Source organism: Scyliorhinus torazame, chromosome 10 (genome assembly GCF_047496885.1).
Source record: "Scyliorhinus torazame isolate Kashiwa2021f chromosome 10, sScyTor2.1, whole genome shotgun sequence".
NCBI classification, from domain to species: Eukaryota; Metazoa; Chordata; class Chondrichthyes; order Carcharhiniformes; family Scyliorhinidae; genus Scyliorhinus; species Scyliorhinus torazame.
Genome location: NC_092716.1, coordinates 212,865,181 through 212,889,429, shown reverse-complemented (window position 1 = coordinate 212,889,429; position 24,249 = coordinate 212,865,181). Strand labels below are relative to the sequence as shown.

At 55.3% G+C, this 24,249-nt stretch overlaps 1 protein-coding gene across 4 annotated transcripts in view; it reads right to left on the bottom strand.

The window, feature by feature from the left end:
- Positions 1–24,249, bottom strand: part of syt7a (synaptotagmin VIIa) — a 960,955-nt gene that overhangs the window by 518,878 nt on the left and 417,828 nt on the right. For all 4 annotated transcript variants that reach the window (XM_072466354.1, XM_072466351.1, XM_072466353.1 and 1 more), the window contains exon 2: positions 4,432–4,535. In XM_072466354.1, the coding sequence (XP_072322455.1) occupies positions 4,432–4,535 (104 nt within the window). The remainder of the gene's footprint in view (positions 1–4,431; positions 4,536–24,249) is intronic.

Sequence of the window (24,249 nt, the reverse complement as noted above, 5' to 3'; positions counted from 1 at the left end):
ATAGAATCCCTACAGTGTAGAAGGATGCCATTCGGCCCATCAAGTCTGCACCAGCCCTTGGAAAGAGCACCCTCTTTCCACGCTCCCACCCTATCCCTATTACCCAGTAACCCCAACTAACATTTTGGAAACCAAGGGGCAATTTAGCATGGCTAATTCACTTAACCTGCACATCTTTGGACTATGGGAGAAAACCAGAGCACCCGAAGGAAACCCACGCAGATACAGCGAAAAGTGCAAACACCACACAGTTACCCAAGACTGGAATTAAACCAGAGTCCCTGGCTTTGTGAGGCAGTAGTGCTAACCACTTATCAACCAGCGGCTGGTAAATGTCCACCAGCTACTCTGACTAAGACGATCTCTCATGGAACATAATAATTTAGTTGCTACAGATTCGATTCACTTTTACCAAATGAATACTCATAAACACACTAAAAATTGGCCATGACAAGTAGTTCTTCATGACATTGGGTGTAGGTTTCAGTAAAATCGGAATCATGCAACACTAAGGTTAATTGATGGTCTCTCTGACCTCTGCAGGAAGATGGATGTTGCACCGAGCCAGAATGTGATCTATAATGTTAATTGCACAATCAAATACAGAAAGAAAGCAACCGAAGTAGCACAGACTGCTGTAAACGATTGGTCAATCAAGGCCATAAATAATATTATTCAACAACAACATTGTCAAACAAGAGTTATTACAATCCCAGTTGACATTACTACTGGACAGTCAGGTCCAGGAGTGGACCCTGGCTCAATAGATGGTAACTTGTATACTTTGTTTAGAGACATAGATGAATACAGTCACAGGATTGCCAACAAACTTTTAACAAAATAATAAAACATTTTAGTGAGACTGTTATTCAGGGAACCTAAGGCTCATGTTCATATGAACAGTGTGAGTTTGAAATACTTCCAGTTACACAGGGGAACGAGGCAGGGGTGCCCTATGTCCCCATTCTTATTTGCGTTGGCGAATGAGCCTTTGGACATCACATTGAGGAACTCGGGGGAGTGGCAGGGGATATTGAGGGGGGGTTGGGGATGGAGGATATGGTGTCCCTATATGCTGATGACTTGTTACTGTATGTTTCGGGGGCCCGGTCCCTATAATGAGGAGCCTAATATCGCTGCTGAAGCAGTTCAGTGCGTTCTCTGGGTATAAGTTAAATTGTGAGATGAGTGAGTGTTTTTCAGGTCACCCCGCCAGAGAAGGGAGTTCATTTGGGGGGTTGCCATTTAGTTTCACAGGCAAGCATTTTAGGTACTTATGGGTGCAGCTAGTGTGGGATTGGGCTCAGCTTTGGAAATTAAACTTTACAAGTCTGGTGGGTAGAGTTAAGGCTGACCTACAGAGGTGGGATAGCCTCCCTCTGTCCTTGGCAGGCAGAGCGCAATCTGTGAAGGTGAACATTTTGCCACGGTTTCAGTTCCTATTCAAATGCTTGCCGTGTTTTTTGTTTTTTTTATGGGGGTAGAGAGAGACTGATTTTGCCCTTATTTGTGCGGGTAAGGTTGATAAGATTCATTGTATGGTCTTGCAGAGGGATCGGCAATCAAGGGGCTTGGCATTGCCAAATCTGATCTTTTATTATTGGGTTGCAAATGCACCGTAGGTTTTCGGCTGGTGTGGGAACCAGGAGGCAATTTGGGTAAGGAAGGAATTGGATTCATGTAGGAGGTTGGTGCTGCGGATGCTGATGAAGGACCCACTTCCGTTCTCTCCAGGTATGTTTTCATGTAACCCAATGGTGGTCACGACATTGAAAATATGGCGGCAATACCTGCAGCATTTTAAATTAGGTAGGATGTTGAAGCTGGCGGCGATCTGTGATAACCACAGGTTTGAGCCGGCAAGATGGGATGTCAGGTTTCAAGACTGTGGACAAGGAAGTGGAAGTGGGGGATTTGTTTCAGGAGGGGCGGTTTGTGAGTCCTGAGGAGTTATCAGAGAAGTTTGGGATTTCACAGTTGGAGAACTTTAGATATCTGCAGGTGAAGGACTTAGTGAGGAAGGTCTTCCCGTCGTTTCCAGTAGTGCCACCAGTCTCATTGGTGGAGGGGGTTCTATCACTCGCGGGGATGGAGCAGGGGAGCACCTCGGTTACAGGAGGATAATGGTGGAGGATACATCATCGCTGGTGGAGACTAAGGCCAAATGGTAGGACGAGTTGGGGGCGGAATTAGATGAGGGTGCGTGGTGTGAGGCCTTGCATAGGGGGAACGTTTCTTTGTCGTGTGCAAGACTGGGGCTGATAGAGTTGAGGGTGGTGCATCGGGCACACTTAACTAGGGCTGGGATGAGTCGGTTGTTTGAGGGGGTGGAAGATAAGTATGAGCAATGTGGGAGGGGTCTGGCAAATCATGCGCATACGTTCTGGGTATGTCCTGAGTTGGTGAGATTTTGGGTTTCCTTCTTCAGCACTTTGGCGATTCTATAGATGGAATTGGAGCCCTGTCCCCTGGTGGCCATATTTGCAGGTCAGACCTGCCAGAGCTGCAGACGGTGCGGGGGCGGATGTCTTAGCCTTCATTTCGCTGATTGCTCACAGGCAGATGGGTGCTGTTGGAGTGGATGCCTGGGGGATCTTATGGAGATTTAAATCGTGAGAAAATTAAGTATACATTAAGGGGCGCAATTGAGAGGTTTTATAAAAGATGCCATCCTTTTGTTCTGTTTTTTAAAGAGCTAGTCACCGTCAGCTGTTGGGGGTTGGGGGGTTGCTGTTTTGCTTGAGGGCATGATATGTTTTATTTTATTGCTCTGTATTCATTAACAAATGTTCAATAATTTATTTATTTTTTTAAACGGTTTACAAATTAAATTTTTTTTTTTTTTGAAATTTAGAGTACCAAATAACTACACACTCCAGAATTGTCCATTTCTATTGGGATCGTCTGGCTACTGATGTTTCCAATTAAGGGGCAATTTAGCGTGGCCAATCCACCTACCCTGCACATCTTTGGGTTGTGGGGGCGAAACCCACACAGACACGGGGAGAATGTGCAAACTCCACACGGACAGTGAACCAGGGCCGGGATTGAACCTGGGACCTCGGCGCCGTGAGGCAGCAGTGCTACCCACTGCGCCACCGTGCTGCCCAACAAATTAAATATTAAAATAACCATTTCAAACACAATGAAACAAATGTAGATACTACTCTGCAACAGTGGATTCTTGTGGCCTTTGCTCTCTGGAAATATGCAGTTGTCAATGTAAAAGTATCAGGGAAAAGAAGCAGAAACCCCAAGATCTCAGTCCATGGCTCCATACTGTCCAAGCATTTTTTGCACACTTTTGTTAAGCCAAGGTTTTTCCCTGTTGGTGATGAAGTCCAGTTAATATGAACTGTGCCTTGAAAACCCACCAGAGGTGTAGCATATTGACCCCAAGGTGTGTCGTCGATTCTAAACAGGGGCTCTGCATAATAACTACACACTCCAGAATTGTCCATTTCTATTGGGATCGTCTGGCTACTGATGTGCATTCACAGGCAAACCAGGAGCTCCAGCTTGTTTTCCTATCCCTTGTTCACTGGCATTAAATCCTGCAAGGATGTGGTCCTATGGCAGGACAGGGATATGAAATCTTGGTGATCCTGTTTCCCTCTAGCACCAACACAGGGCAGGGAAAAAAATAATTTAATCTTTTGAGTTGCTATCGCTTCTCATTCAGGAGTCACTGCTTTTAACAATGTAGCCTTTCTCCCATATTGCATTGTAATGTCAGGGTGCTAATTTGCCAAAATCCCAGTGTAGGGGCAAGTGACGACCAACTGAGTCACACTGATAAGCACATTCAAGAACAATCGCTGTAAAGTTCTTTTTTTAAGAGATATATTCATTAACCATGCCAGGGTGAATGGTATGACTATAATTACTTTGACTGAAATCAGCCTTATTTGACCTTGTTGATCATATGGCCCACCTTCATCCTGTGAATATTTGAAATAGATCCTGGGCTGGATTCTCCGTCCCGCCGCGCCAGATTTCTGGTTCAGCATGCCGGCGGGATGTTCCATTACTCCGGCTGGTCAATGGGGTTTCCCATTGTGGGGCAGCCCCACACCGTCGGGGGAACCCCGGGCTGCTGCTAAAATGGAACATCCCGACGGCCCCCTGTTTTTTTCAGGATTTTAAAAACATTATTACACAGCCTTAGTCTTCCATGCTCACCATTAGCGAATAATCAGGAGTACAGACACATCTCCTGCCAAAGTTTATCACAACCAGAAATTAGGAAAGTATTTTTATTGATCGGCGCCACAGCTTGTATTTTGAATGGTCTGAAATATGACAGCGTTGAGGGAAAGTATAAGTATTCATCAGCAGTACATTGTGAGGTTACAGAGGAGAAAGCTGTCAGTGTACAGTATGTTTTTGTACTCACTAGGCCGTTGGAACATCACAGCAAGTTTAACTCACCAGTTTGCGCTGACACCATTTGCAGATCCCACACATGGCGACCATTGCAACAAGACAAATTACCACAGCTGCCGAGACTAGAGCCACATCCAGGGCGAATGAATCTGCAGGAAAATAAGGAGCATGGACAAATTAGTGCCAAAGTCAGCAAACATGTCCTGAATCCATGCAACAGCTATGGACAAGAAATCCATTATGTACCACTGTTGACAGATACAGACAAAATTCAAGATTTCCTTTAAGTTCATTTCTACCCCTGTGGACACAACCAATTATACAATATAATGTGCATCATCTTATTCTGCACATTTGGCACTCAGGTTAATTACTAATTTGATGATATTTTTAAATGAAAATATATTACACTACTAATTATTTTCTGCTATCCTTTTAATTTGTATTCACTTCTGACAATATTTTCCAGCTAATGCAGCATTTAGCAATGAAAAATGCCTTGTGCACTTGATCTTTCACACGGAATGATTATAGGACAAGGCAGGCTGTAGCTCGTCAAGTACACAAATCCACTTATGGTATTATCCTTCATTTGGATTGAAACTCGTTGGTGTCAGTTTAAAAATGTAGCCCATTTTAGAATCAATATAGAACAGAGAAATCACAAATGTTGGAAATCTGAAGTTAAAAATTTTAAAGTGTGTAATGGAAGAAGTGTCTGTCCGTTCAAGTTCATCTTAAAGCTGTAATGGGAACAAAATGTAGTTGGTATTCTGGAGGAAGATTACAAAATAGTCCAAGTGCACTTTTTGTTCAGATTCTATCAAATCATTCATTTGTTCCTTCTTCTTTCACGAGATGGGAGCGTTACTTGAACTGAGTGCCTTGCTAGGCTATTTCAGAAGGCATTTAAGAGTCAAGCACATTGCTGTGGGTCTGGAGTCACATACAAGCTCGACCAGGTGATTTCCCTCCCTGAAGGACATTAGTGAACACGATGGATTTTGACAACAATCGATGAATTTGTGGGACTAGCATTCATTTCAGATTGGAATTTAAATTCCACCAGCAGCCATGGTGGGATTTGAACCCAGGTCAGTGACATCATCATTACCCCAGTTTTTCCCAACAGAGTTACACGTTCCCCCAGTTTCAGGGAGGCACGAGACATTGACATTATTAAAAATGAGTACGAAGTGCATTTTAAAAATCTCATGTTATTTTGCACAGTTTGGTGTCATCAGAAGATTATGATGTAATGTTACTGAGCATCTTACTGTAACTAAGTTTTGGATGATGTTATTATTGGCAGTTTCTGAGTTCACTGTCTCAAAATGTTTTGATGACAATTCCCTTTGCTGTAGCCACTTGGAGATCAGAATCTTTTCACATTAAAAAAAACTATCTTATCACACACAATTGTGTTGGAATTAACCTGCAAGTATCCAGGTGGGAACCAATGAAACTGATTATGTACAACAATAATGATCAACAAGCTCCAGTTAATTTATCCAATCATCAAAATAGGCCCACATACTCCAATTAAAGAGCCATCCTTGCTTATTCTAATTATACCCTCTGGGCCACTAATTAACAATTTTGACCTATTGACTTCAATTGTAAATGATATCAAAAATATATTGAGGCCCGAGATTAGGATATAGGTTAAAGAGAAAAGGTAGGAATCTCAGGCATACTCCCAGTACAGGGATTCTAAGGTGACCAAAAGCACGATTCTCCCAAAAAAGTGTCATTTAGGGAGAGTTTGGCAGGGTGTTTCCCGTCGCTCCAAAAACATCCTCATCCCCGACTCATTATCTGGCAGCTCCAACTTATACAACTCCCTATAAAAGTCCTCAAACACCCTGTTCACCTGCTCCGGAACCACTACCACCCCTCCCTAATCTGCACAATCTTCCTCACCGCTACGTGCCGAATGAGCTGGCCCGCCAACAATCGACTGGCCTTCTCACCATACTCATACACAACTCCCTGCGCTCATCTCAACTGCCGAACCGCCTTGCCTCTGAAAAAATAGAGAAAAAACTCAGTCAAAAACCATCAAAAGTCCAAATTCAGTCCAATCCCAGGCCTTCTGCCTTAACAAACGCCTCCGCCTCCACTGTCATCTTGAAATAATAGGGCGAAATTCTCCATTATCGGCGGAAAGTCCGCCGATTGGCGGAAAAAAACGGCGCAAATCCCACTTGCGTCACGTCATAAAAATGGGCCGATAGTCTGCGGCCCGAAATGGGCTAGCAGCGACGTAACCGGATCCGCGCTTGCGCAGTGGTTCACGCCGTGCAGCGTCATACGCGCTGCATGGCGTGACGGCTCATAAGGCCGCGCAGCTCCCCCGCACCCGACCGGAACAGCCGACCGCAACACCCGACTTGATGGCTGGCCGTCGCTCAGCCCCGAGGTTCGAGTCACGCGATGTGGAGGCGCTCCTGGACGCGGTGGAGCAGAGGAGGGACGCCATGTATCCCGGGCACAGCCGCAGAGTTGCCCCACGCCACAGCCGGCGTCTGTGGAGGGAAGTGGCAGAGGCCGTCACCGCTGTGGCCCTGACACCACGGACAGGCACCCAGTGCCACAAGAAGGTGAACGACCTCATCAGAGAAGGCAGGGTGAGCCCCCCATATCCCCCCTCCCCATATCCCCCCTCCCCCATATCCCCCTCCCCCATATCCCCCCCTCCCGCATATCCCCCATATCCCCAAGTGAATCCAGCCCTAACCTTAACCTCTGCAATGCACGCGCAACCGATGGCGTGCATTCATATACCTGCCTAACACTGTTGCCTTTTACCCCTGCCACCCCCCCCCCCCCCCCCCCCGCCCACAGGAGAAGCGCGCACACAACAATAGGGAGCATGTGAGGACTGGAGGAGGGCCCGCTGATGAGAGGCCACTGACCGTACACGAGGAAAGGGCCCTGGAACTGGCTGGCGGACCCGAGGACCGGGAGGTTGCTGATGCAGAGGTCGGGGGCCCACGAGCAAGTGAGCCATCAACAGCCCGTCCCCATATCCCCCCTCCCCTATATCCCCCTCCCCCGTATCACCTGATCACTGCCTGATGTCTAACCATGCATGCTTCATTGTGTATCGCAGGACCAAACGTCCAGGCACCCATCCCCGCAGATGCACACCGCCCGCAGGATGCCCCTCGGAGACCACAGGAGACGGAGAGACCTGCACCCTCCAGCATGCGACGCCCGCAGGATGCCCCTCGGAGACCACAGGAGACGGAGAGACCCGCACCCTCCAGCATGCGACGCCCGCAGGATGCCCCTCGCACACCACGGGAGACGGAGAGACCCGGACCCTCCAGCATGCGACGCCCGCAGGATGCCCCTCGGAGACCACAGGAGACGGAGAGACCCGCACCCTCCAGCATGCGACGCCCGCAGGATGCCCATCGCACACCACGGGAGACGGAGAGACCCGGACCCTCCAGCATGCGACGCCCGCAGGATGCCCCTCGGAGACCACAGGAGACGGAGAGACCCGCACCCTCCAGCATGTGACGCCCGCAGGATGCCCCTCGCACACCACGGGAGACGGAGAGACCTGGGGCAACAGGGAGACGACACCCCCGTCACGTGCGGGAGCGACCACCCAGCGATGAGGGGGGCAGCCACAGGCCCCCGTCACATCCGAGCCAGGACACCACTACCCAGGACACCCCTACCCGGGACACCACTACCCGGGACACCCCTACCCGGGACACCACTACCCAGGACACCCCTACCCGGGACAGCACTACCCAGGACACCTCTACCCGGGAAGACGAAATACCGGACAGTGACTCAGAGTGGATGGGTGGAGACGAACCCCCACCCCAAAGTGCCATGGAGTCAGAGTGGGACGAAGAGCACGGCACAACGCCACTGCTGTCACCAACACCCTCCACCATCGCAGAAACACTCACCACGGTTGGGCACTTTAGTGATGAGGCGTCTGGTACACTCACTGGTGCGCACAACACAGCCGTCCCGGTACAGCAGGTGGAGGTAGGAGCAGCAGAGGGACCGGGTGGTCGGAGGGCAGCCCAGGCCAAGCGAACATCTGCCGCCCAGATGGATCCCGGGTTCCTGCAGTTACCACACCCACACATAGATCCGATGCAACCACCGACACGGAGACGAGCGAATAGGGTGACGGGTGGCTTGCGGCGGCTGCGGTCGCAGGTGGAGGAGTCCACCCGCGTCCAGGAGCTGGGAGTGGTCCCGGTCATGCGTGCCACCCAGGCTGACACCGCACGGGTGGCGTCCGCGGTGGAGGCAATGGGTGCGACGGTGTCAGACATGGGGAACGGGTTTGCGAGGCCTGGGGCCTTCCGTGCAGGCGGCGTCTGTGGCCCAGGAAATGGCTGCCCTCTCACAGGAGGCCATGAGCCAGTGCCAGCGCCAGATGGCAGAGGCGCTCAACGCCATAGCCCAGTTTCAGCAGGCCATGGCCCAGTCTCAGCAGGCCATAGCCCAGTCTCTGCAGGCCATGGCCCAGTCTCTGCAGGCCATCGCTGAGGGCATTGGCGCCAGTGGCCATGTGCGAGCCGGCGTCGCACTGTCACAGACAGGGTTTGACAACCCCCTGGGCTCCATGGCTGCAAACCCCTGTCGATACCAGCACGGGCCTCCAGGACTGGCAGCGCCAGATGTCGGGGGCGCGTCGGATGGCCAGTCCGTTCGCATCCCCCACCCATGTAGAGGCCTGGGGGCCATCGGGCACCCCGAGGGAGGAGGAGGTGGTGTGGTCCGTCCCGGCTCCCTCTGTAGGGGAGGTCCCGGTACACCGCGACACCTCGGACTCCCCCCCCTTCCGTCCCAGGTGCATCGGGTGGGCAACGGGCAGGACAGGCAGGCAGCTCGCCATCCCAGTCGCCCGGGCCGCAGCCTGGCCCATCTAGGCCAGGACGCCCCAGGAAACGGCCGCCAAAGGGATCCATTGTCAGAGGGCAGGAATCACAGGAGTCCACCTCCAGTTCTGCTGTACTGTCTGGGGAACCACGTAGACGTAGTCAAAGGGCCCGTAAGGCCAAACAATTAGACACTGAGTAAGTTGGCACGGGTGCAGGGCACAGATGAGTTTTAGGGGCTAGGGCACGTGCATGAACTCCTTTGGTTATTAAAGTCAATGTTACACCTACCGAAGCTGCCTTTGTGCTCTGTCCAAAGTGTGCGGGCGTGTCATGTACGTTGAGCGCAAGTGTGTGTGTGTGACGGGTGGTCTTACCTCAGCCCCAGGTGAGTCTGCCCCCGTCCCCCTGGGCCGCCATCAACATCCCCCGGGCAGAGGACGGGACCGTGCGCTGCAGTGTCACAGCCGCATGCAGGGATGGTCCGGGTGGATGGTGGTACTGTGGCCATGGGTCAGACATAGTCCAACGATGTAGAGCCAGGAGCTCATCGGAGGCGGGTTGTCATCATCCTCCATGGCCTGCGATAGACACGCGTCCACCCGCAACTGGGTGAGCCCGGCCCGTTGTGCCGCCGGTGGATCGGCAATTGGGGGGGGGGGGTGTGCATGCGGGTGGGGTGTGTGGGGTTGGGGAGGGGGGTGAGGGTGCTGGGTGGGTGGATGGGTGGTGGGTGTGGGTGGTCGGCTGTTGCCATGGTGTGCGGTCTGTGGCCATACTACCCGATTCCCACGCCCATCTAGTCAGTGAAGCGGGCGTCTATCAGTCTGTCCCGTGCCCGCTGGGCCAGCCGGTAACGGTGGACAGCCACCCGCCTGTGTCTACCCCGTCTGCCCTGACCATTGCCCCCATCCCCCTCATCTGGGGAGGACTGCGCCTCTTCCTGCTGCTCCTCCACTCCGCCCTCCTCTGCCTGCGGCACATCGCCCCTCTGCTGGGCTATGTTGTGAAGGACGCAGCACACCACAATGATGCGGCCGACCCGATACTGGAGGGCGCCCCCAGAGAGGTCCAGGCACCTGAAACGCATCTTCAGCACGCCAAAGCACCTCTCGATCACTCCCCTTGTCGCTACATGGGCATCATTGTAGCGGTTCTCCGCCTCATTGCGTGGCCTCCGTATAGGCGTCATCAGCCACGATCGCAATGGGTAGCCCCTGTCGCCCAGCAACCAGCCCCTCAGCCGGGGATGGCGTCCCTCGTACATGCCGGGGATGGATGACCGCGACAACACGAATGAGTCGTGTACACTGCCTGGGTGACGGGCGCAGACGTGCAGGATCATCATGTGGTGGTCGCAGACCACCTGTACGTTCATCGAATAGGTCCCCTTCCTATTAGTGAACACGGCCCTGTTCTCTGCAGGTGGCCTCACCGCGACGTGCATTCCATCGATCACGCCCTGGACCATGGGGAACCCGGCAACGGCAGAGAAGCCCACGGCCCGGGCATCTTGGCTGGCCCGGTCCACGGGGAAGCGGATGTAGCGGTGCGCCATGGCATAAAGGGCATCTGTCACTGCCCGGATGCACCGATGTCTGCGATATGCCGGACAGGTCCCCACTCGGTGCCTGGAATGACCCCGTTGCATAAAAGTTCAGGGCCACCGTAACCTTGACGGACACGGGGAGAGGGTGTCCCCCGCCAGTGCCACGCGGTGACAGGTGGGCCAGCAGGTGGCAGATGTGTGCCACGGTTTTCCGGCTCATCCGGAGTCTCCTCCTGCATTCCCGGTCCGTGAGGTCCTGGTATGACTGCTGGGGCCGGTACACACGGGGCGCCCTCGGGTGCCTCCGTTGCCGTGGGGCCGCGACGTCCTCCTCCCCCTCCTCGTCCTGTCAGTCAGGTGTCCCTCCAGCCTGGGCGGCTGCCGCCTGCCCCTCTGCGGCAGCCTGCGCCGCCTCTCTGGCACGCTCCTCCTCCTCATCCAGGGCAACATAGACATGAGCGGCTGCCACCACGGCGGCCAACATCGCTGGATGGTCTGAAAACATGACGGCCTGGGGAGGGGGGGGGGGGGGGCACATATCATCATTGCCCATATCCCCTCCTCCCCCCAGCCAGGTGGCATGGACTGCATGGGTCCAACTGTTGGAGGCTGGCACCTGGCCAGGTGGACCAACTCATTTGCCCTCCCATCACCCACCCCGGCACGGACCCCCCCCCCAACCTCCACCCGAGCACGGACCCCCCCCCCAACCTCCACCCCGGCACGGACCTCACCCCCCAACCTCCACCCCCTCCCCAACCTCCACCCCAGCACGGACCCCCCCCAACCCCCAACCTCCACCCCAGCACGGACCCCCTCCCCAACCCCCAACCTCCACCCCAGCACGGACCCCCCCCCCCCAACCTCCACCCCGGCACGGACCCCCTCCCCAACCCCCAACCTACACCCCAGCACGGACCCCCCCCCCAACCTCCACCCAGGCACGAACCCCACCCCCCAACCTCCACCCCAGCACGGACCCCCCCCCAACCCCCAACCTCCACCCCAGCACGGACCCCTTCCCCAACCCCCAACCTCCACCCCAGCACGGACCCCCCCCCCAACCTCCACCCCAGCACCGACCCCCCCCCCAACCTCCACCCCAGAACGGAACCCCCCCCCCCAACCTCCACCCCGGCACGGACCCCCTCCCCAACCCTCAACCTCCACCCCAGCACGGACCCCCCCCCCCCCAACCCCCGACCTCCACTCCAGCACGGACCCCCCCCCCCCAACCTCCACCCCAGCACGGACCCCCCCCCCAACCTCCACCCCAGCACGGACCCCCCCCCAACCTCCATCCCAGCACGGACCCCCCCCCCAACCTCCACCCCAGCACGGACACCCCCCAACCCCCACCCCAGCACGGACCCCCCCCAACCTCCACCCCGGCACGGACCCCCTCCCCAACCTCCACCCCGGCATGGACCCCCTCCCCAACCTCCACCCCAGCACGGACCCCCCCCCCAACCTCCACCCCAGCCCGGACCCCCCCCCAACCTCCACCCCAGCACGGACCCCACCCCCCAACCTCCACCCCCCGACCTCCACCCCGGCACGGACCCCCCCTCCAACCCCCACCCCGGCACGGACCCCCCCCCCAACCTCCACCACAGCACGGACCCCCCCCAACCCCCAACCTCCACCCCAGCACGGACCCCCCCCCAACCTCCACCCCGGCACGGACCCCACCCCCAACCTCCACCCCAGCACGGACCCCCCCCAACCTCCACCCCAGCACGGACCCCCCCCCCCAACCCCCAACCTCCACCCCAGCACGGACCCCCCCCAACCTCCACCCCAGCACGGACCCCCCCCCCCAACCTCCACCCCAGCACGGACCCCCCCCCCCCCCAACCCCCAACCTCCACCCCAGCACGGACCCCCCCCCAACCTCCACCCCAGCACGGACCCCCCCCCCTCAACCTCCACCCCAGCACGGACCCCCCCCCCCAACCTCCACCCCAGCACGGACCCCCCCCCCCAACCCCCAACCTCCACCCCAGCACTGACCCCCCCCCAACCTCCACCCCAGCACGGACCCCCCCCCTCAACCTCCACCCCAGCACGGACCCCCTCCCGGCACTCCCCCGGAGCCCAGCCTACTCTAACCCCCCCCCCCCCCCCGCCGCGCGCACACACACACAAGCCGAGACACACCTCTCCTCACGCAATCAGTCTGCGGCAACGCCATTTCCTGCCCGGAGCCAACCCCCCAGGCCGTCACTCACCTCCTCGCTGGTCGGCGTGAGCCTGGAGCACCGGGTCACGCCGATGAAAAGGAATTTGATGACCGTTCACGTCGACGGGACTTCGGCCCATCCGGAAGGGAGAATATCGGCAGGCCGAAAATCGGCTGCCTTGCGCAGACCCGTGACATTCTCCGCGGCAGCGGCGCCATTAACGCCCCGCCGACTTTTCTCCCTTCGGAGACTTCGGCGGGGGCTGGGGCGGGATTCACGGCGGCCAACGGCCATTCTCCGACCCGGCGGGGGGTCGGAGAATGACGCCCATTGTCTCTGCCGTTGTACATGGCCCTCAGCTTCGCCAGGTCGACCCTACCAAACCACACGTTGCACTTATACATTGTCACCTTAGCCCACCCGAAGGCCGCTCGCCTCCTTGCCAGCCCTGTCAAGTCTTGATATATACATATACCCTTGCCTTCCCACTCCACCCTCGTGCCTCTGCTTCATCCACCTCAACACGCTCTCCTTCACCTGAAAATTATGGAAGCAGACGATCACTGTCCTCGGTGGTTCATTCATCCTCGGATTCGGCCGGAGCGACCGATGGGTTCTGTCCAACTCGGACTGGGCGAGCTACTCTCCCTCCTCCATCATCTTCACCATCATATCAGCAAAGTATTTTGTAGGCCTCTGGCCCTCCACCCTTCAGACACACCCACGATTCTCAGGTTATACCTTCACGACCTGTTCTCCAGGTCTCCTGCCTTGGCGTTCAGCCCTCTGTTGATTTCTGCCCCCCCCCCCCCGCAGCTCCTCATCCACTGAAGTGAAATGGTCACTCTGCCAGGACAAGGCCTCCTCCAACCCCTTCATTTTCTTCCCCTGCTTCCGCACCGTTGAAGTTCTCACCAACTCCTCTCTCACCGGGACGAGGGTCTCTCCTACCCACGCCTCAAGCAGGGCCATCATCATCATCTAATGCTTTTCAAAATGCTTCGTGAACAGCCGTTTGAACTCTCCAGCCATCACCTCCTGTCATCTTCTCCATCATGTTGGGTGCAGCCCCACCCGATGGGCTCTCTACTGCTATCGTTCCTCCTGCTGCACCCCTCACCACGCTCTCCAGCGGACATTCGCTCGTTGCCTTCTTCCTTGTATTTTTCTTACCGGATTTTGACATTCTATAAATGCTCTAAACCTTCGCACATCTGCTCACTAACAAATCTTCATCAAAAGCTGGACTAGAAAGGCCATAAAAGACAGCTCTGGCAGGAGCCAGCAAACATGACACCTTCACCTAAATGCTGCAACCAGAAATCCTCGCGGCCCTGCCAATTAGACAAAGTGGGCGAGATTCTCCACTCTGGCGCCGGTTTGGAGAATCGCCTGGGCCGGCAAAATTTCCCGGGACGCCGGTCCGACGCCCTCCCGCGATTCTCCCAAGCGGCGGGAACGGCCCCGTCGAGTTCCGCGGGCCGCAGGCCGGAGAATCGCCGGAGACACCCAAAATGGCGATTCTCCAGCACCCCCGCTATTCTCAGGCCCGGATGGGCCGAGCAGCCAGGCCAAAACGGTGGGGTCCCCCCGGCGCCATCCACACCTGGTCGCTGCAGTCGGGAACAGCGCGGGAACGCTGGGGGGGGGCGGCCTGCGGGGGATCCTGCAGGGGAATCAGGATGTGATTCTCTCTGATGTGGGGGTGAGTCTCTGATGAGGGGTGGTTCTCTCTGTTGGGGGGAGTGAGTCTCTGATGGAGGGATCTGTCGGACAGAGGGGCAGGATTTGCATTGTGGTGAGCGGGCAGGGGGGTGGGGTGCCTTCCAATTGACTTTGGGGAGCACCTCCATTATACACTGACCACTTTCACCCACTGCAGGGTCCACCGCATCAGGGCCACACTTGAAAATACCTGCACCAATTCACGCCTGTGTGAACCCCAGCTGAGATGGCTGGAGCATCACGGGGGTCTGGAGAATCTGTCTTCCAGCCCATTATGATTCTATGTGGGCGGCACAGTGGTCAGCACTGCTGCCTCACGTGCCAGGGACCCAGATTCAATTCCTCAGATGACTGTATGTATGGAGTTTGCACGTCCTCCTGGTATCTTCCTGGATTTGCTCCGGTTTCCTCCCACAGTCCAAAGATGTGCAGGTTCGGTGGATTGGCCATGGTAAATTGCCCCTTAGTGTCCAAAGGGTTAGGTGGGGTTACTGGGATAGGGTGGAGGTGCTGGCCTATGTAGAGTGCACTTTCCAAGGGTCGGTGCAGACTCAATGAGCCGAATGGCCTCCTTCTGCACTGTAGGGATTCTATGTTAATCGGATGCAAATGCATGCAAATGACCCATGTGAATGGTGCTGCCGGGTAAATTATCAATTTGAATGGTGCTGCCAGCACAGGTCGTGTAGCTTGCTACCACTAGAGGACCAGAACATCGGAATGGGATTGGTGTCCCGCCCCGAGCATGTTTTTTGGCCACGTTTGATTCTCCACCTAATCGGGAAACCCGCTACCGGCAGCATGCCATGGAGAATCCACCCCCATTCTTAACACTAGAAAGAAAATTTTCAATGATACTTCAATACTACAGTAGCAGTCGGATACTCTCAAGTCTATCCCTCAATACCCTGTGGTAGAATCCATGGGCAAAAATACCATCGATGGGAGAGTTGCCTGAGCAATCGAACTAATGAAAAACAATAATGCTTGTGGCTCCAATGGTATTCCAGCAGAGGTCTCCAAATCTAGTGAGCTTTTATTCGCATCAGGACTCCACACATTGAGCCTAAGGATTTGGGAGGAAATGGAACTCTCCCCCCACACCCCCAACCACCTCCCACTCCCAACCCCTTCCCACCTCCATTAGAGTTTTAAATATGTTCAAGAAGGCAATATCAAGGCACTTCCCTCTTGTCTACGACAGGGAGAATCATGACAAACTCCTGAATCGCCTACTTCCTGCGGCTGAGAAAATCTTCTCAGGGGCGCAAATGTGGCTTTAGACCTTTCAGAGGAACTTCTGACATAGTCCTTGTTGCCAAACAATTCCTAAACAAATGTTGAGAACAACACAAGAACTTTTCATTGCATTCATTGTCCTGACCAAAATATTTTACTTCGTAAACTACAAGGTTTGGGAGACTTCGTCACAATCCTGCAATTATTTCATGATGATATGACTGCAACTGTCTTGAGTGGAAGATAAGATGCCTTCAAAATCCAGACCAGGATCACGCAAGGCTATGTGATAGTCCCCACTTCCATTTATAATCTACCCAACAGTGGCTATTCACTTCAAAGATCAACTGCCCTCTGGTGTCAGTTTTAAACACCACCTAATTGGAAAGCTCCTAAACCTCAGTCATCCCCATGTCAAAACTAAACTACCATAGGCATGTGATCTTCAGTTTCTGAATGGCTGCAATCTGTACCATACCTGCAAACCACTCTTGACCTCTTCAATTTTGTATACGAGAAACTAGGCCTCTATTTGAATGTTGCAAAAACAAAACTCAATCAAGCCATACCTAGTCAGCCAAATATTCGACCTCCCATATATGTTAAAGGAGATATTCTGGAATATGCTGAACACTTCCCATACCTTGGCAGCCATCTCTCACAAAAGGTGACCATTGACAAGGTAATGAAACACAATCAGCTGAACCAGCTAAGCCTGCTCCAAAATTCAGCAGTGAATGTTTGACAACAAAGACCTCTGAAATCAACACCACACTTCCCCACTGCAGTGAGGGCTAGGCTGTGCATTAGGGCATGAGAGACATTCTATCAATGCTGTATCCCTTGCAGCTTCTGGATTTAAAGGGAGGATCATCAAACAAAAGTAGGTGACTTTCTTGAAGCCAGCTCCACAAGCACCCCAGCAAAACTCCTTTATTATTAACTTTGATGGACTGACCAGTGTCTGGATGGTCGAAAGGTGTCTCTCCCTGGTCAAGTCCCTACTTTCTCAATTTTCAAGTGGCAACCTTCCAGTGGAGAACAAAGAATACAATTCAAAGATACTCTGAAGATTTCTTGATGCCATTATTCAAAATAGCAACAACTTGTCCATTAAACTGCAGTCACAATGCCTTCATGATGAGGCAAAGCAACAGCAAAGAAAGAAAATCCTGCAATCTGGACATCATTATCTCACAGGCTATTGTGCCCAGTGTGCTAAAGGTCCTTGGGTTGAGAATCGCTTTGTTCAGCCACATGAAGATCCATAGCAGGAGCCTACGACCCTGAATAGATATCGTCCTCTAATCGAGGGCCAGCCAATTTGCATAACAAGAATGGCAGCAGAGTTTGTCAAAGTTCTACTGCACCTTCCATTCTCCCATCAATGGATCCTCCCCCCCAGCAAAATCGAAAGGTGCCTCTCCCTGGTCAAGTCCCTACTTTCTCAATTCCCAAGTGGCCAACCTTCCAATGGAGAACAAGGAATACAATTCAAAGATACTCTGAAGATGATTGCCAAAACTCTCGTGATTATGGGGCACTGATGAGGGATTTGAGAAACAATTGCGCACACAGTACTGAATTAATTTATAGAGCTACATGAAGTAATAATTATAGTGTCAGGACACCTGCAAGATCTAGCTAACGCATGCTGCTTTCATGCAATCTCCATTATGCTGAAAGATATTTCCTTCATTCGGGTGATGAAAGTATTGTGGACAACAAGGACAAATTACTGATGTGTCTGTCTCACATTCGACAGAGGACTTAAGGATGGTGTTCCAAGAGTGCATCTTCAACTTTTCAATCAGCTGTTTTGAAACTGCCATTAACTACAACTTGCTTCAGAACATGGCAGTTGAATTCTGCATGTGCAAAGTTTAAAAACAACCTTAAACTGCTATAATTTTATTGAAGACTGCAGACAATATTGCGGCTTTTAATCTAGGGGTTGGGTTTTTTCTCCAGTTTGCTTCCCTGTTTTCCGGAGTGTGTGAGCCACGTTAAAGAATAGCTCCATGACTGCAGTCTTTCAATACTTCACCAGTTTCCTAATGAATGTACACAATGAATTAATGCATGTTGAATGTAAATTGTATCTAATTGCATGACAAGGCAGAAGCTGCTAATAATTAGAGTACATGGTTTGTAACAGTATGATACCCTGCAAATGACCTCTTCTTTCACCTGTGCCTGGAGCACAACTCTATCACTTTCACTCCAGTGATGAGTGTGATTTGAATCAGAGAATGTGCACAGCATTTCATAGGACAGGCTGGATGGAACAGTAGATCTTTTCCTGCCTCACATTTTTTGTACGCATGTTCATGCAAGCTGTTAGCAGCTTGAACTGGAGAATGGGAGCAGAGTATAAATATTGTGATGTGACACAGGGGAAAACGTACTGAGAAAAATATATTTCTATTGACATTTCTCCTGACGTTCATAATTCACTGCCAAGAGGCTTGCTTGTTGGTGTAAATACATATAAGCCCTTCAGGGTACCGAAGAGTCATATTGGACTCAAATTTTTCTCACTCCACAGATGCTGTCAGACCTGCAGAGTTTTTCCAGTATTTTCTGTTTTTATTTCAGATTTCTGGCAGCTGCAGTATTTTACTTTGAATCCAGACTAGAAATATTTTTCCTCAGACATTTCAATACAATACTTAGTAGTGAAGGCAAGTGTGAGCTTGCAGATGCATTGATAGAGTATTATGCTGGCTTCCTGGATAATTAGCTTCTGAGGTATGTGACATGGAAATACTTTTCATTTCCCGGCAATTCTCAGTAGATGTATCTCCCTCCCAATGACGTATTACCCGCAACTGGCAAGAAACTATACTTACATTTTTTTACATTACCAATTTTAACAATGTTGCTGGAGATATTTCCTCAGACATTAAACATCAATTTGGTCAGAGATTAATTCTCCCTGGCTCATGTTATTTCTCCTTTTGTCTACCTTTGTGTCATAAAGGTGATGACCCTGACTGGAGACCTGTTTGCAGGTACTGTTTCTGAGCAATAACTCTTTATGCACAAGTCTGGACAGTGAGTATGAGCATACCATTTCATCATAGGTTATGATAACTGAATTAAATCCTATCACTGACTATCTCCACAAATATAGACCTTCTATTTGATAGTGAATGGCTCAGAAACAGTACCTGCAAACAGGTCTCCAGTCAGGGTCACCACATTTATGACACAAAGGTAGACAAAAGGAGAAATAACATGAGCCAAGGAGAATTAATCTCTGGCCAAATTAATAGTGAATGGATGTGAAGGCTGTTGCTGACTCTTTCTAAACCATCATGGGCGAAATTCTCCGGTATCGGTGCGATGTCCGCCGACCGGCGCCCAAAATGGCGCAAATCCCACCTGCATCGCGCCGCCCCAAACATCGCAAAGTCTCCGGCCCGGAATGGGCTAGCAGCGACGTGACGCTATCCGCGCTGGCTCACGTGGTTCAGGACACCGCACGGCCTGACGGCTCACAAGACGCGCTGCTCCCCCACCAGACCAGAAGACACGACCGGATGGCCGGCCGCCGCTCAGCCCCGAGGTTCCAGACCTGCGACATTGAGGCGCTCCTGGATGCAGTGGAGCAGAGGAGGGAGGCCCTGTATCCCGGACACGGCCGCAGAGTCGCCCCACGCCACAGCCGGCGTCTGTGGAGGGAGGTGGCAGAGGCCGTCACCGTTGTGGCCCAGACACCATGGACAAGCATCCAGTGCCACAAGAAGGTGAACAACCTCGTCAGGGCAGTCAGGGTGAGCCCCCCCCCCCCCCCCCCCTGCCCGATATCCATAATCCCCCATATCATCCTTCTCCCATATCCCCCCTCCCCCATATCCCCCCTCCCCCATATCCCCCCTCCCCCATATCCCCCCTCCCTCATATCCCCCCTCCACCATATCATCTGATCACTGCCTGCGTGTCTAACCATGCATGCTTCATTGGGTATCGCAGGAGCAAACGTCGAGGCACCCATCCCCGCAGATGCAGACCGCCCGCACGATGCCCCTCGGAGACCACGGGAGACGGAGAGACCCGGACCCTCTGGCATGCGACACCCGCACGATGCCCCTCGTAGGCCACGGGAGACGGAGAGACCTGGAGCAACAGGGAGACGACGCCCCCATCTCATGCGGGTGCGTCGACGCAGGCGTGTAGCACCCAGCGACGAGAGGGACAGCCACAGGCGCCCGTCACAGCCGAGCCACAAAACCACAACCCAGGACATCCCTACTGAAGACATCCCTACTGAAGACATCCCTACTGAAGACATCCCTACCCAGGACACCCCTACCCAGGAAACTGAAATACAGGACAGTGACACAGATAGGATGGGTGGAGACGAACCACCACCCCAAAGTGCCATGGACTCAGAGTCGAACGATGCGCATCACACAATGCCACTGCTGTCACCAACACCCTCCACCATCGCAGAGACGCTCACCTCGGTTGGGCACTTTAATGATGAGGCATCTGGTACACTCACTGGTGCGCACAACACAGCTGTCCCGGTACAGCAGGTGGAGGTAGGAGCAGCAGAGGGGCCGGGCTGTTGGAGGGCAGCCCGGCGCACGCGAACATCTGCCGCCCAGATGGATCCCGGGTTCCTGGAGTTACCACACCCACCCATAGGTCCGATGCAACCACCAAACCTGGGACGAGCAACGAGGGTGACGGCCAGCTTGCGGCGGCTGCAGTCGCAGGTGGAGGAGTCCACCTGCGTCCACGAGCTGGCAGTGTTGCCGGTCATGCGTGCCACCCAGGCCGACACCGCACGGGTGGCGTCAGCGGTGGAGGCAATGGGTGCGACGGTGTCAGACATGGGGAGCGGTTTGCGAGGCCTGGGGCTTTCCGTGCAGGCGCCGTCTGTAGCCCAGGACATGGCTGCCCTCTCACGGGAGGCCATGAGCCAGCGCCAGCGGCAGATGGCAGAGGGGCTCAACTCCATGGCACAGTCTCTGAAGGCCATGGCCCAGTCTCTGAAGGCCATAGCCCAGTCTCTGAAGGCCATAGCCCAGTCTCTGAAGGCCATAGCCCAGTCTCTGAAGGCCATAGCCCAGTCTCTGAAGGCCATAGCCCAGTCTCTGAAGGCCATAGCCCAGTCTCTGAAGGCCATAGCCCAGTCTCTGAAGGCCATGGCCCAGTCTCTGAAGGCCATGGCCCAGTCTCTGAAGGCCATGGCCCAGTCTCAGCAGGCCATGGCCCAGTCTCAGCAGGCCATGGCCCAGTCTCAGCAGGCCATGGCCCAGTCTCAGCAGGCCATCGCTGAGGGCATCTGCGCCATTGTCCATGTACGAGCCAGCGTCGCACAGTCACAAACAGGGATTGCCAACCCCCTGAGCTCCATGGCTGCAAACCTGCAGACCACTGTCGATACCAGCACGGGCCTCCAGGACTGGCAGCGCCAGATGTTGGGGGGGCGTCGGATGGCCAGTCCGTTCGCATCCCCCACCCATGTAGAGGCCTGGGGGCCATCGGGCACCCCGAGGGAGGAGGTGGTGCTGGGGCCCATTCCGGGGCCCCTTGTAGGGGAGGTCCCAGAACACCTCAACACCTCGGGCACCCCCCCTTCCGTCCCAGGTGCATCGGGTGGGCAACGGGCGGGACAGGCTGGCAGCTCACCATCCCAGTCGCCCGGGCCGCAGCCTGGCCCATCTAGGCCAGGACGCCCCAGGAAACGGCCGCCAAAGGGCTCCCGTGTTAGAGGGCAGGAATTGCAGGAGTCCACCTCCAGTTCTGCTGTACCGTCTGGGGAACCACCTAGGCGTAGTCAAAGTGCCCGTAAGGCCAAACAATTAGACACTGAGTAAGTTGGCATGGGTGCAGGGCACAGGTGGGTTTTAGGGGCTAGGGCACGTGCATGAACTCCTTTCGTTATTAAAGTCAATGTTACACCTACAGAAGCTGCCTTTGTGTTCTATCCAAAGCGTGTGGGGGTGTCATGTATGTTGAGTGTGTGAGGGGTGGTCTTACCTCAGCCCCAGGTGAGGCTGCCCCCGTCCCCCTGGGCCACCATCAACATCCCCCCGGGCAGAGGACGGGACCGTGCTCTGCAGTGTCACAGCCGCATGCAGGGATGGTCCGGGTGGATGGTGGTACTGTGGCCATGGGTCATCATCGCAGAGCGGGTTGTCATCATCCTCCATGGCCTGCAATAGACATGCGTCCACCGGCAATTGTGTGAGCCCGGCCGTTGTGCCGCAGGTGGATCGGCAATGGGGAGGGTGGTGTGCATGCGAGTGGGGTGGGTGGGGTTGGGGAGGGGGGTGAGGGTGCTGGGTGGGTGGATGGGTGGGGGATGTGGGTGGTCGGGTGTTGCCATGGTGTGCAGTCTGTGGCCATACTACCCGATTCCCATGCCCATCTAGTCAGTGAAGCGGGCGTCTATCAGCCTGTCCCGTGCCCGCTGGCCCAGCCGGTAACGGTGGACAGCCACCCGCCCATGTCTAGCCCGTCTGCCCTGACCATTGCCCCCATCCCCCTCATCTGGGGAGGACTGCGCCTCTTCCTGCTGCTCCTCCACTCCGCCGTCCTCTGCCTGCGGCACATCGCCCCTCTGCTGGGCTATATTATGCAGGACGCAGCACACCACAATGATGCGGCCGACCCTATCTGACCGATACTGGAGGGCGCCCCCAGAGAGGTCCAGGCACCTGATACGCATCTTCAGCATGCCAAAGCACCTCTCTATCACTCCCCTTGTCGCTACATGGGCATCATTGTAGCGGTTCTCCGCCTCATTGCGTGGCCTCTGTATAGGCGTCATCAGCCACGACCGCAATGGGTAGCCCCTGTCGCCCAGCAACCAGCCCCTCGGGGGATGGCGTCCCTCGTACATGCCGGGGATGTATGACCGCGACAACACGTATGAGTCGTGTACACTGCCTGGGTAACGGGCGCAGATGTGCAGGATCATCATGCAGTGGTCGCAGACCACCTGTATGTTGATCGAATAGGTCCCCTTCCTATTGGTGAACACGGCCCTGTTATCTGCAGGTGGCCGCACGGCGACGTGCATCCCATCAATCGCGCTCTGGACCATGGGGAACCCGGCCACGGCAGAGAAGCTCACGGCCCGGGCATCTTGGCTGGCCCGGTCCACAGGGAAGCGGATGTAGTGGTGAGCAATGGCATATAAGGCGCCAGTCACTGGCCGGATGCACCGGTGCACCGATGTCTGCGATATGCCGGACAGGTCCCCACTCGGTGCCTGGAATGACCTCGTTGCATAAAAGTTCAGGGCCACCGTACCCTTGATGGACACGGAGAGAGGGTGTCCCCCGCCAGTGCCACGTGGTGACAGGTGTGCCAGCAGGTGGCAGATGTGTGCCACAGTTTCCCGGCTCATCCGGAGTCTCCTCCTGCATTCCCGGTCCGTGAGGTCCTGGTACGACAGCCGGGGCCGGTACACACGGGGCGTCCTCGGGTGCCTCCGTTGCCGTGGGGCCGCGACGTCGTCCTCCCCCTCCTCGTCCTGTCGGGTGGGTGTCCCTCCAGCCTGGTCGGCTGCCGCCTGCCCCTCTGTGGAAGCCTGCGCCGCCTCTCTGGCATGCTCCTCCTCCTCCTCCTCCTCCAGGGCAACATGGACATTAGCGGCTGCGGCGGCCAACATCGCTGACTGACCGGAAAACATGACGGCCTGTGGGGGGGGGGGGGGGGGGGGGGGGGGGGGACGACAACATGTCATCATTGCCCATACCCCCTCCTCCCCCCAGCCAGGTGGCATGGACCGCATGGGTCCGACTGTTGGAGGCTGGCACCTGGCCAGGTGGACCAACTCACTTATATTCACACCCCCCCTCCCCGGCACGCTCTTCCCTGTCCCCCTCCCCGGCACGCACCTCCCCGGCACGGACCCCCCCCCCAGCCACCTCCCCGGCACTCACCTCCCCGTCCCCGGCACGCTCCTCCCCGCCCCCCTCCCCGGCATGGACCCTCCCCCCCAGCCACCTCCCCGGCACAGACCCCCCGTCCCCCTCCCCGGCACGCACCCTCACCGCCCCCCTTACCGGCACGGACCCCCCACCCCCCCCCCCCCCCCGGCCACCTCCCCGGCAAGGAACCCCCCCCCCGTCCCCTTCCCCGGCACGGACCCCCCCCCCCCCCCGGCCACCTCTCCGGCGCGGAACCCCCCGGCACGCACCTTCCCGGCACGGACCCCCCCCCCCCCCGGCCACCTCCCCGGCACGGACCCGTCCCCCGTCCCCCTCACCGGCACGCACCTCCCTGTCCCTCCTCCCAGCACGCACCTCCCCGTCACGGAACCCCCCCCCCCATCCCC